The sequence below is a fragment of the Nerophis lumbriciformis genome, linkage group LG30 (assembly GCF_033978685.3).
Source record: "Nerophis lumbriciformis linkage group LG30, RoL_Nlum_v2.1, whole genome shotgun sequence".
In the NCBI taxonomy this organism is placed as follows: Eukaryota; Metazoa; Chordata; class Actinopteri; order Syngnathiformes; family Syngnathidae; genus Nerophis; species Nerophis lumbriciformis.
In genome coordinates this window covers 9,025,744-9,038,199 of record NC_084577.2, presented here as the reverse complement: position 1 = coordinate 9,038,199, position 12,456 = coordinate 9,025,744, and the positions used below count along the sequence as shown (strand labels likewise).

At 38.8% G+C, this 12,456-nt stretch overlaps 1 protein-coding gene across 7 annotated transcripts in view; it reads right to left on the bottom strand.

Annotated features, from left to right (window-relative positions):
* Positions 1-319: 319 nt before the first annotated feature.
* The window catches only part of zbtb44 (zinc finger and BTB domain containing 44), a 54,843-nt gene continuing 42,706 nt past the window's right edge, over positions 320-12,456 (bottom strand). For 5 of the 7 annotated variants that reach the window (XM_061925494.2, XM_061925496.2, XM_061925493.2 and 2 more), the window contains one exon: positions 10,149-12,289. In XM_061925494.2, coding sequence (XP_061781478.1) covers positions 11,887-12,289 — 403 coding nt within the window. In that variant the 3' untranslated portion in view covers positions 10,149-11,886. Of the gene's footprint in view, positions 7,109-10,148; positions 12,290-12,456 lie in introns of those variants that run through there. The other 2 variants (XR_009810559.1, XM_061925498.1) reach the window with 2 other exon arrangements.

Here is a 12,456-nt window from a genome sequence, read left to right as displayed (position 1 = left end):
TATATCAAAACGGAATGAACGAATACATATAATAAGAAAAGATATATTACTTTATTGATGCATATTATTTCTAGGCCTTTGTGGGCAAAATAAAATGATGTGGCCTTGAGTGTGACTCCTGTGCTTTAGGTAATGTTGCAACTGTTTATGTCAACAAAGCAGGTATGCCTGATAAAAAGGTTTTCCAGACTTTCCAAAACAACCAAAACTTTTCATGTCTGTGGAGGGGAAAAAAAAAACCCAGACAACTCACAAGTCATTATTTCGTGAATTGAGATGTGTCACGGAAAGAAGCGACTCAAGAAGCGAAAACAGCTTGCTCAGTAGATTATAAAGATTAAGTTGATGCCGTCTCCATAATTTTTTTGGTTTGGGATTTTTCTTTCAAAAATAGTCCCAAAACCACTAACATCCTCTCCCCTTCTGATATTGCCTGTTTTTCTGGGTGTTGCTATGGCGGTTGCTAGGTTTCTGCTTCTTCGATTTTGTTAGTTCACCTTTGTTCACGCGTGATTTCGGGCCTGGCTGACTCGAATTTGGCTGGGTGTTGATATTATCGTAACACACTGCACTCAAAGAGTAAAACTGTTCGATGCCTGATGTTCTATCTTCCAGTGTGGGGTCTGTAAGAGATACATCATTGTGTCATTTCTTCAGTGTTGTTCAATGAAAAATATATATTAAAATATTGCCAGAAATACGAGCGGTGCACTGACTTTTGTTATGTAGAGTACACAGGATATATTTCTCCAAAAAAACTGACTTCTCACATTGGGAACAACACCTGTCCATTTATTGCACACAAAATAGTTCACAAAAATAGTTTGGGCACTTTCCAGCAAACAGCAGCATTTTCATAACATATATATATATATACATATATATGTATATATATATATATATATATATATATATAAATATGTAAAAGGTTGTTAGAAAACAGACACCTACACAACAATTGTAAAGCATAACAAATGGAGAAATAAAAAATAGTTTTGAGTGTGCAACTAGAGTTAATAGGTCCGTTTACTAAGGCTAGCCTCTTGGATGCACAACATCATACAGTGTTTTTAGGGGCAAAATAGAAAACCCCTTTGCTACTTTCCATGGACCACTTATACTGATTATCGCCATCTTTTTTTTCTTTTTCTTTTTTTAAATGTGCAAGTATTGATTGCCATGGCAAATCTCACAATGAAATATAAAACATTTGGTCCTGTGGGGAAAAGAAAGGCTTGATTTTCAGTGGGACAAATGGCACACAAGACTTTGCTGACACGATGGCATTGTGTGACACAAACTCTTAAGACAGCGCTCAGTGAATTTGATTAAATCAGGACATTAACACAAAATATTCATCTGTCCAATCAACCCTTAAAACAAGGCTTTTTACTTCCTCCTACTTCAACTGATTAGTTAGCCAATCAGCATTCAAGTCATTGATTAGATTTTTAGTTGCACAGGTTTGACCCAAAATCACTTAAAACAGTTTTACTGTTATACCAAATGATGATTTGTATAATGTATAATTAAGTCTATTAAATAATCTACTCACATAGAGCCCTATTCTAACGTTCGCTTAAGTGTGTTTTTTGTTTATTCTTACGCGCTTGAAGTTACACAGGTTTCTCTTACTTGAATTCTCCTATCCAGGCTACGGACACGCCCACTCTGCGTAAGTGAGACCCAAGTGCTTATATGTCGTGGATGAAGGCGGGCTCATTACCAATGAGGCGGACTTTGCCATAGTGCCTTTTTTGGCTATGTGAAAATCATGAAACATGGCGATCTAATATGTGTATGTCATTGAAATCCATGAAAAATAAAACACTTCACATTTGAGAAGGCCGTGTCACTCCAGACCGTGCTTAACATGTGTCGTCATAGTGATGCAATGCGTGTATTTAGGGCAGGCCAATTAATCAAGTTTTGATTTCTATTTCAATTATTGCTTCTCACGATCATAAAAATCTAACATTGAAAAAAAAAAAAGATTAATGGGCCGCACAACAGCGTATGATTACAAAGACGACCACGTCTACTGGAAGTTTAGGAACTCACAATGATTGCTACTTTTTATTTGACAATGTGCTAGTATGTCTAATCAATAATCACTAAACTCAACAAAAAAGTAAGGCTATATGATTTCCGTGTTGGCGTAACCGCGGACAGAGTCACAGAATTGGCCAATAAAGCAATAATACGCTAATAAAAGGCTAATAAACAGAGTATCACGGAAATTGACATAAATGTGAGTGAAATGCTGTCATTGTGAGGAGAAGGAACATTTGTTTGGCAAAATAATGTGTCCGTACCGCTCATTCATCCCCGAAACATGTCCTAAACTAAACAATGTTGATATAATCACTTGAAACAGCAAAAAAAAAAAATCCATACACCCACATCTCATATACTCGTGTTGTTGTGAAGATGTGAAGTGAAGTGAATTATATTTATATAGCGCTTTTCTCTAGTGACTCAAAGCGCTTTACATAGTAAAACCCAATATCTAAGTTACATTTAAACCAGAGTGGGTGGCACTGGGAGCAGGTGGGTAAAGTGTCTTTCCCAAGGACACAACAGCAGTGACTAGGATGGCGGAAGCGGGGATCGAACCTGCAACCCTCAAGTTGCTGGCAAGACCGCTCTACCAACCGAGCTATACCGCCCCAATTAAGATCAATGTATAAACAGGAGAGCAGTCGCAACTTGAGAGGTGCGCTCTTTTTTAAAATGTTTTATTAAAGCCTCAAGTCGTACTCGTCAAGCTGAGAACAACCGCGCAGACCATCCATCACAATAATAGCGCGGTGCACCACATCCGGTCTGATTGTGCTAACAAAATAAAGGTTTCAGAAAAGTACCATACACAAGCATAATGTACTTAAAGCACTTATGGCACATTTACACAATTACCAGTATTATGCTTTGACCTAAAATCCAGGTCAATCCATCCATTCATTCATTTTTTCCGCTTGTCCCTCTCTGAATGTTATTGTTTTTATATACCTACTGTAATTTTAATTTATTACTGTTACTATCATTGTAATTTTTACTTTTCTTGTTTATTCATTACTAATTTATATCTGTTGCTCTTTTACATTTTATTTAGAGTTGAGTTTTGGTTGTGCAATAAATACTGATGTTTTCAAATGAAAGAATGATTTTGTTATTAATTGTGATTTCAATATCAATCAAAAATAATCGTGATTATTATTGTTGCCATAATAGTCCAGACCTATGCGTATGCACACGCAAAACATAAATACTTTTTTCGGCAGGATGTAACTTTTTAGATTAAACTGTGCTACTCGTTATTAAACTACCCTGATGTTAAGAGTTTTGTTTAGACAGCGGTTTGAGTGGGTGTGCTTGTGAGGGGGCCTGACAGCTGACAGTTTGATATTGTCAAAAAAATCAATCGAATCAATTGATAGACACTACATTATGTGTATTTTCGATGAAACAGATAGTTTGATGATGGCATCACATCAGGGGGAGAATCCATGCAACTGCGCAGCTTTTTTTCACTTAAGCACATGTAAGAATAGGACCCATAATACCAAACATCTACAGTTCTGATCAATCATGTTACGCTTTAACATCTTGCATGTCTTCAAATAGGGTTTCCTCAAACTGTGATGCAGCATTCAAACAGTGAAACCCGTTAAAGTCGAGCAGTCAACATCCCTCGGATTGGCTGACTCGTGTCAACATAAGCGGTTGTCGGCTTAAGTAAAATAGCCATTGCTTGCATATTTACATGTGACTTTTGCCAGAACTACAAGGAGTATGGGCGATAAAGGATTTTTGAATCCACGGCAGTTTGTTGGTAAATTTCCTACATCTGCGCAAAATGTAAAAGGTCAATTTTGTTAGTTGCAGAAAGGAGGATACAAGAACAGCTGAGACATCTCCTGCAAAAGAAGTAACAACCAATTCCAAAATTGAGAAGCTCACTACAGTTCCTTTACTGTTGCCCCCATCTTTCTTCCTATTGTTGTACATAACAAATCTCTTTTTTGCAAAAACATGCAAGCGATAATGATGAAGTTAACAATACCCCAATATAAACTGATCTGTTTTTTAATATTAATAACCCTCTTGGGTCGGAAAGTCCATGTCGACTCGAGAGGTCAGCCACGTACAGCACATAAGAAGATGAGATGGTTGGCGGGTTTTTGACATTAACGGGACCTTAAGTGGATACAACTGTACAACACACTTATCTGTTCACAGAAAAATGAAAAGAGCAGACCTAATTCAAACCTGCATGAAATGCTACAGATTGTTTCAGAGCACTGAGATTGTGTGAAGACCTTGCATATCCAACTTAGACGGCAGCGGCACCTTCTACGCTCTGTACAGTTGTGGTCAGATGTTAACACAGACTCCATTATATATCTCTACAAGAAAAAAAACTAAAATTTTTCAAGTTAGTGTTGATTTCACAAAACAAAAACAGCAAATTCCATTATTTCAAGTTTAGATTTTTCATTTCCATCCAATTGATACTGAGCACTATCATTCGCGCCAATGGACAATTTGGAGTCTATAATTAACCTAACATGCATGTTTTTGGGACGTAGGAGGAAATTGGAGCACCTGACATTTAAGTCAACAGATATAGCCAGTCTAGGACAATTAGGGGGAACATGCTCTTCTGTAAAGATTTCCTTTTCAAAAAAAAAAAAAATTGCAGCTCCAATGGCTTCCACTCGTCTGGTTAAGAAAATGTTTGAGTTTGTCTTTGCAAATTAGAGATGTGACCGCACTAATTTTCTTTGTCACGGAACACAAGTTATGACATCACGACTATTGTCGACAAATATAATTGTCGGCGACAAATTCTATTGTTAACATTTGTCAACAATGTCGACTAATCCTTGCACACCTGAGTGCTTTGTGTCATTAGCCTACTTTGTGAATAAACCAAGTGTAGCTCAGCCTTTGTTTAGCAATACTCAAGAACCACTTTGGTCGTTTAAGTCTCCATGATAAGAGACTTCAATACTTGGCTTTCCCATGAAATACGTAAACCGAGAAATAGGAATATGGGTAAATTATTAACAGGAAAAGCAGTGTGCCGCCATTGTTCAGAAGCTGGAACTATTAATGCTGCATTTTAAGCAGCATTTTATACAAAGGAACTTCATACTACACTCTTAGAAATAAGGGTTCCAAAAGGGTTCTTCTACAAGGGCTGAGGTTCTAACTGGAACCATTTGCTTCTGAAAAACCCTTTCCCGAAGAAAGGGTTTTTCAAGGGTTCTTGGTAACGCTAATGGTTCCAGTAAGAACCATTTTGATCCAGAGAACCCTTTAAAACCCCTTTTCTGAATAATTGGTTTAAAAAGGGTTCTCACTAACACTAAGGGTTCCAGTAAGAACTATTTTGATCCAGAGAACCGTTTTTGGAAGAAAGAGTTCTTCAGGGATTGTTGAAAGCATGGGTAAGATCCTGTGTCACCAGGGACATACTTCCTGATAACATTTGCCAATAATGGTGCAAAATACATTTCCTTGTGACTACTGATACAAATACTTTTCATATACAATTTTTTTGTTTATTTTAAAGCAAACTCTTCTACCCCAGATCCTGTTGATCAAACTGTAACATAATTGCCCATCTTGGGATTTGAACACCTGCCACCCAGTCTAAAGTCACTGGCAATGGTGACTGAGCTAACCAGCTGGCTGCCTTCAGTCATCAGGTCCACCATACTAGTCTATTACCTTACACCTTCTGATCAGACATACAAATAATGGCAGTGTTCTGTTACCAATTTATTTCCACAACCATTAATTATAAGAAAGCAAGATCTTCATCAGCAAATCTTGTTGACTCAGGCAAAGATTAGCTGTGACTGGGAGGACCATTTTTGACAACTGCTGTCTGGCTGGTGATTCCGTTTGAGAAATAGCTCAGTGATTTAGGAGCTGGTTCTTGGTGCCAAAGAACCTGGGTTCAAGCCCTGACAAAGGTGGTGATGACAGCTCATGAAAATGCCAGATGGTCTTTGTGAAGCAAACATATACATTTTAGAGTTTTGATAGATTAAACATCAGTTATTAACTTATGGAGCAAATCGAATCAATTAAAAAATCAAATTACCAATATCTCCATTCTGTCTGGATGCAATATGTGTATTTTCAGATTTTTGTCTTGATAACTGATATATTTACAGTGGTTTCAAATCTGCATGCACAACAGTGAATGGCTTAATCAATTTGTGAAGCCACTGTTGAATTGTCACTTGCCAATTAGCTCAGCATGATAGACCACAGTCTTTGGTTCTATTGTTGTGGATTTTAGCCTCAACTGGTGCAAAAGGAACTTTATAATTTCAACTGTCTTGCCTTCCTGTTCTCCTGTTTGTTGCTCAGAATTGCCTTAATTTGCCAAAAATCGCCCGGACCCGACCCATCACTGCACAGCAGTTATTATTGTGTTTATTTAGTTTAGTTACACTACTCCCTTCTTCAGGAGGAAATGACACACAGCAAAGAACTAGCAAGGTGGTCCCTGCGGCAAGGATATAACCCCTCTTTCTGGGGCATCTAAGTGAGCTATACGACTCACTGGACAAAGGCTTTTGAAAGTTTGTTACAAGTCAGGTGATCTAGGGATACAGTTTGAAGTTGTGAGTTCAAGGCCTGGTTGATGCAGAGTGACCATGTTAATGCATACTGAGGTGATGTGTGGATTAGTGACAGACAATTTAAAAAATATTAAACACTTATTTTACAGACAATTTTACTCATGTATTTGTCTCCTCCTCATACTTTTCCATGATCGGCCTCATCCCATGGCTGCTGTACCCTGCTGACTGGCTTAGTCCAGTTGTGACGCTGCACACAAGTTCATTGATAGACGGTCTTTGATGTCAGAGGCCAAGCCTTAACTGATGCAAAAAACACACCGTAATGCTGACTTTTAGGCTACTACATCAGGGTTTGTTGATGCTGGGAATTGAACCCTGATCTCCCAGGGGAAAGGGCAAGGTTTGGTGTGTTGGGCCAGGGAGCTGGCATGATGGTGGCTGTCATGTGTGAGTTAAGAGCTGGTTGCCCCATGGATTGCACCACATGGTCTGGTCTTCCCTGCCTACAAACCAGGTGTGACATACCAATAGTGATTACTGTGAACAGAACAGAACAAAGAAGAACAGGAGAGAGAACAGAAGAAACCTCCGAGAATCAAGGTGAGCTAAATATAATATCTTATTTCAGCATGCTTGACCCTAGTTGAGGACTTTTATGGTAAAAGGTGGACTAAGCATTTGTTTCTTGTTATGTTTTGTTTGTTTGCTTATTTGTTTGTTTTCTTGTAGAAAACAAACAAACAAATTGTATTGTGGTCAAACAATACAATACCTGACAAAGCTCTGCTGAGAGCTGCCATAACAAAATAGGTTACAATATATCTGTACAATTAATCTTAAATCATCCTAAAAAGGTTATCGTAGTTGTTATTTTAATGAAACATTATAGTATAAATTGTCAATGTTAGAAGGAGCTTTAACATTGTCGGTAGCGGCAATGCGGTCGCCATCTAGCTCGTCTTTGGAGGGATGGATGGGCTGGTGAGCACCATGGATCTAATACGTCCATGTTGAGCACACACTAATGTGCGGGTAGGAGGAGCAGGGAGACTGAGCTTGAGCTTGGTCTCCAACATAGTGGTAGCAGAAAGATAACACAAGACGAAGGTTACAGAGAGGATGATTCTTCCATATTATATAACTTTTTAAAAAACATGTACACCTCATCTTAATGGTTACCTCTTACTATATTGCTTGTCATTTTTCTTGAATGCATATAGGCTCAGGAGAGTGAAGAATGTAGAGAGGATGAAAGGAGCATTGAAGCTCATATCAATGAAATGTCTACAGAGATGCTTAAGGTACACCCAGATCTGAACTCTTTAAAGGAGAGAATGAGACGAACCTATGCATACCGAAAGACTTTCATGGCAACTGCCAAGGCAGAGGAAATCATCGAAAAGTTTCCCGCACTGAGGCTTCCTAAAATAGTTGGTATCTTCAAGCATTGAATTGACCATATTTAATTGTATGTGTATTATTTCATTTATGATCATCAAGTATTTTGAGATGACACTTTTTATCCCTCCTTACAGCTTCTGTGGGAGATGAAGGAGCAATTCCTTGTAGAAGCTGATTGCTAATGGTCACAGAGTTGGATCGAATGGCAACGAAGATGGTTCAAAGAGCATCTATGTGTGACCTAAAGGACTGCTGCCAAATCAATGCCTGCCTGGATGATTCAGTAAGACGAGGCATCTAGGCCTATATGTGTATCTATAGGAGCCACAATCTGTATTTCTGAAAACTAAAAATATTACAGAATAATTGTATTTCCTCAGGACTCATTAGGGATGCAGCAATTCTACTGCTGCCTTCCATTTTCAGAGAGGACTCATCCTTTCTATACACTCTACTGGAGGTAAATACTGCATTTAAGGTCAAGATTTAGGAATTGGCATTATCCATATTATGGCAACATTGAGTCATTTTGCTGTTTTCACAGCAGGTTTTATTTACTGACATGTATCTGTTTTTATTGCATAGGAGCCAAGCGTGCCTACTCCAGCAATCATGCTCCATAACACACACGAGGGGAACCCTTTGCAGGCACAAAGGATAGTCCTATACCTGGATGGTATACAGGTTTTGACTGAGGACAGCAGCATGGACAAATCATATGCTATGAGTGCATTAATGTCACTCTATATTGTTTTTGCTGTCCAGTACCCAAAGGAACTGAGAAAAACTCTTATTTTCATTGAAAGATTTGTGTTGGGGATCAAGGACCACAGTGTTGTACCCATTTCAGTGAAGAGACTATACAACTGTCGGAAGTGGGGAGTAGTGAGTAGATGTGTTGCAGCATGGGATTTCATACTTTATGTTCTTGTTAATGGTCAAATTCCTGCTGCTGCCCTTTGTTTGTACATATTGATAAAAAAATATCCCTTATTTAATACATATTTTGGACCAATACATTTTGTTTGATTTTGGCATAGTGACGTCTCTAGATTTCCATCATTGTTACAATACGTAACATTTTGAGTACTTGTTACATAACACTGAAAAGTATTTCAACATTATTTAAATCAATGTGAAAACTTTGTGGGATTCCCTCACTTTCTCATGATTCTGTTCCACTGTCACAATTAGTACATACAGTATGTACACTGATTCTTTTCATTGGACCATGCATTATTTTATTGTTTGTAGATAGCTTACAATAAGGGCAGTAAGTGCACCTTGGATTGATTGAACTAAAACTATTTTGTGTCTCTTTCTGCCATGTCACCATTGCTGGAGATTTATTTACACAAATTCACCTACTGAGGACAGCATGATGTGTCTGGCCTGTCATGTTGCTGATTCCACTGGACCTATACTGACTTTTGACCTGTTCTCCCCTGGGACCTACACAGCCTTTCCTGTTTTGTTGGACTATCTTTAAATAAATGTTTTTCTCATTAAAATGTTTTGAATGTTTGTTCAATGTCAACATGATAAATGACCACAACATACTATGAACTAAACTGATCTGTAGAATACAATATGGTTCTTTATAGAACCCTCAGAAGACAAGACGGTTATCGGTGAAAACCTTTGAAAAGGGATGTTTTTAGAACCCCCTGTGTCAGGTCTAGATGAAACCCTTGAAACATGAAATAGTTCTTAGTGGAACTCCCTGTGTGGGTTCTAGATGAAACCCTTGAAACATGAAAGGGTTCTTATTGGAACTCCCTGCATGGGTTCTAGATGAAACCCTTGACAAACGAAATGGTTCTTAGTGGAACTCCCTGTGTGGGTTCTAGATGAAACCCTTAAAACATGAAAGGGTTCTTAGTGGAACTCCCTGTATGGGTTCTAGATGAAACCCTTGACAAACGAAAAGGTTCTTAGTGGAACTCCCTGTGTGGGTTCTAGATGAAACCCTTGAAATACGAAAAGGTTCTTAGTAGAACTCCCTGCGTGGGTTCTAGATGAAACTCTTGAAATACAAAAGGGTTCTTAGTGGAACTCCCTGTGTGGGTTCTAGATGAAACCCTTGAAACATCAAAGGGTTCTTAGTGGAACTCCCTGCGTGGGTTCTTTGTAGAACCTCTCATGGGGGGTTCTGGGTGGAACCTTACACACACAGTTCTAGGTATAACCCTTCATGTTGGGTTCTAGGTAGAACCCTCCAAAAGGGTTCCAGGTGGAACCTTTATAAAAAGGTTCTACCTGGAGCCAAAAAGGGTTCTCCTATGAGGACGAGCCGAAGAACCTTATATGGTTCTACTTAGCACTTTTATTTCTAAGAGTGTAAAAATTAAATAATAATTCAGACTGACAACGGTGAATGTTTTACTTTTTAGCCTTTTGGAATATTTAATGCACTGAATCAAAGTGGAGCTCGCATTCTTCTATTTGTCTGAATGCAAATAGAATTTAATGCATTTCTACTATGTTCCCTAACATTTACTTTATGTGGCTAAACTTCTGTACATTTTCTACACCGCTTATTTGCACTCGGGTTACGAGTAAGGTGGTGCCTATCCCTGCTGACTTTGGGCGAGAGCCGGGCTACACTCCAGACTGGTCACCAATCAATCACAGGGCACATATAGACAAACAACCATTCTCACTCAGATTCATACCTATTGACAAATTTGAGTCTTCAGCCTAAATAATCACCACCAGGCCACCATGCGGCCTGAATATAAACCACTATTTCATTTTGTATTTGAGAATTTCATTTATTACAGAATTGCCTGCCGAAAGCCAAGTTTTATGTTTTGCATTTTGTTCCTTTACCCTAAATGTGTCTTAGGGCGGCGTGGCTCGGTTGGTACAGCGGCTGTGCCAGCAACTTTAGGGTTGCAGGTTCGATCCCCGCTTCCGCCATCCTAGTCACTGCCGTTGTGTCCTTGGGCAAGACACTTTACCCACCGGCTCCCAGTGCCCACTCACACTGGTTTAAATGCAACTTAGACAATGGGTTTCACTGTGTAAAGTGCTTTGAGTCACTAGAGAAAAGCGCTATATAAATATAATTCACTTCCCTTCACTTTAAATCCTAGAGAGGTATTTATTCGGGATTAGGTCAAAAGTCACCGATCGTTGACCTAAGAGAGGGCTTGCTGGTTCAGAATCTGTTTTCTTGTTCATGCCAAAAAGTTTCTGTTTTTCTAAACAATTTTTATATAACAACTGAAGCAATCCACAACTTCTGACCACAACTGTATGATTGAGAGTTAAATACTTGTCAGTGATAATAATAATTTGGATATTTGACAGTAGTATTTTGCTTAAAAACGGTGAACATAAACAAAATGTACTGTAAAAGTTCTATTGGATAAATACATATACACACATTGTTCTACATTAGCCAACATATACTGCATTCAGACAGCAAAGTACATTAGAAACTTGCAACATAGACAGCAATGACATTGATATGTATGCCAACAGTGACAGCCCTGAAATAATAACACTGTAACCAATAAATTGGCATTATCACCGTAAAGGACATTTTGTGTTTTGAAACCCAGTTTGCAGGGACTTGATTTGTTATTGGTGGCTAACTCAGGTGCTCTTCAATCACAAGTTACCAGTTACTCTCAGGCACTTTCCATAAGGACAAGGCTTGAATTTCACATACCTCCAGCAAAAAAGTACTCACATCAAATGGGAAAAATTTAAATTATTTTTCAACTTGTTCAGGAAAACAATAAAAAGTAATGCTTTACCTTGTTAAAAGTGGAAAACCTCACCAGGCCAACTCAAGTTTGGGGACAACTTGTCTTGATGCAGTCAGCGATGTACAAATACATTTCTTTTTGGTGTCATCAAATAAACTGAATCATTCGATGGTGATAGAAGCCAACTCAACGGGCTCGGCGTTATGCCGCTGATGGTGCTCTTGTTCAAACACCTCTGGTGAACTCCCTTCTTCGCCGTTGTTCGTCTTTGTCTCCTCTGCCAGGGCTACAGTATGGCCGGTATCCATCTTGAAGGAGTGGTTTTCAAGGGGATCGAGGGAATCAGGTGAAAGGAGGCCAGTTGAGCTCTCACAATTCTGGGTAGAAGAGGAGACCTGGGATATGACAGGTAGCTGGACTGAGGAGGAGGACGAGGTGGCAATGACAGTAGAGGTTCCACCTGCATAGACAGAGTGATGTTGGGATTCTTCCAGACCATACTGGACTCCCAGAGCCTCCTCCTCCTCCTGCACCTGGCTCAGGTAGTCGGGCACGAGGAAATCACTATTAGAACAAAAAAACAAAACAGATTGGGTTCACAGTTCACAGTCAAGTATATATTACACATTCAGTTTGTACTGTTCAGACTAGTAGTGCATAGGTAAATAGAATTAGTTACTTTTTAAAAAGTAAAAAAAAGAATCATAAATATGGCTTTCATGATACAACAT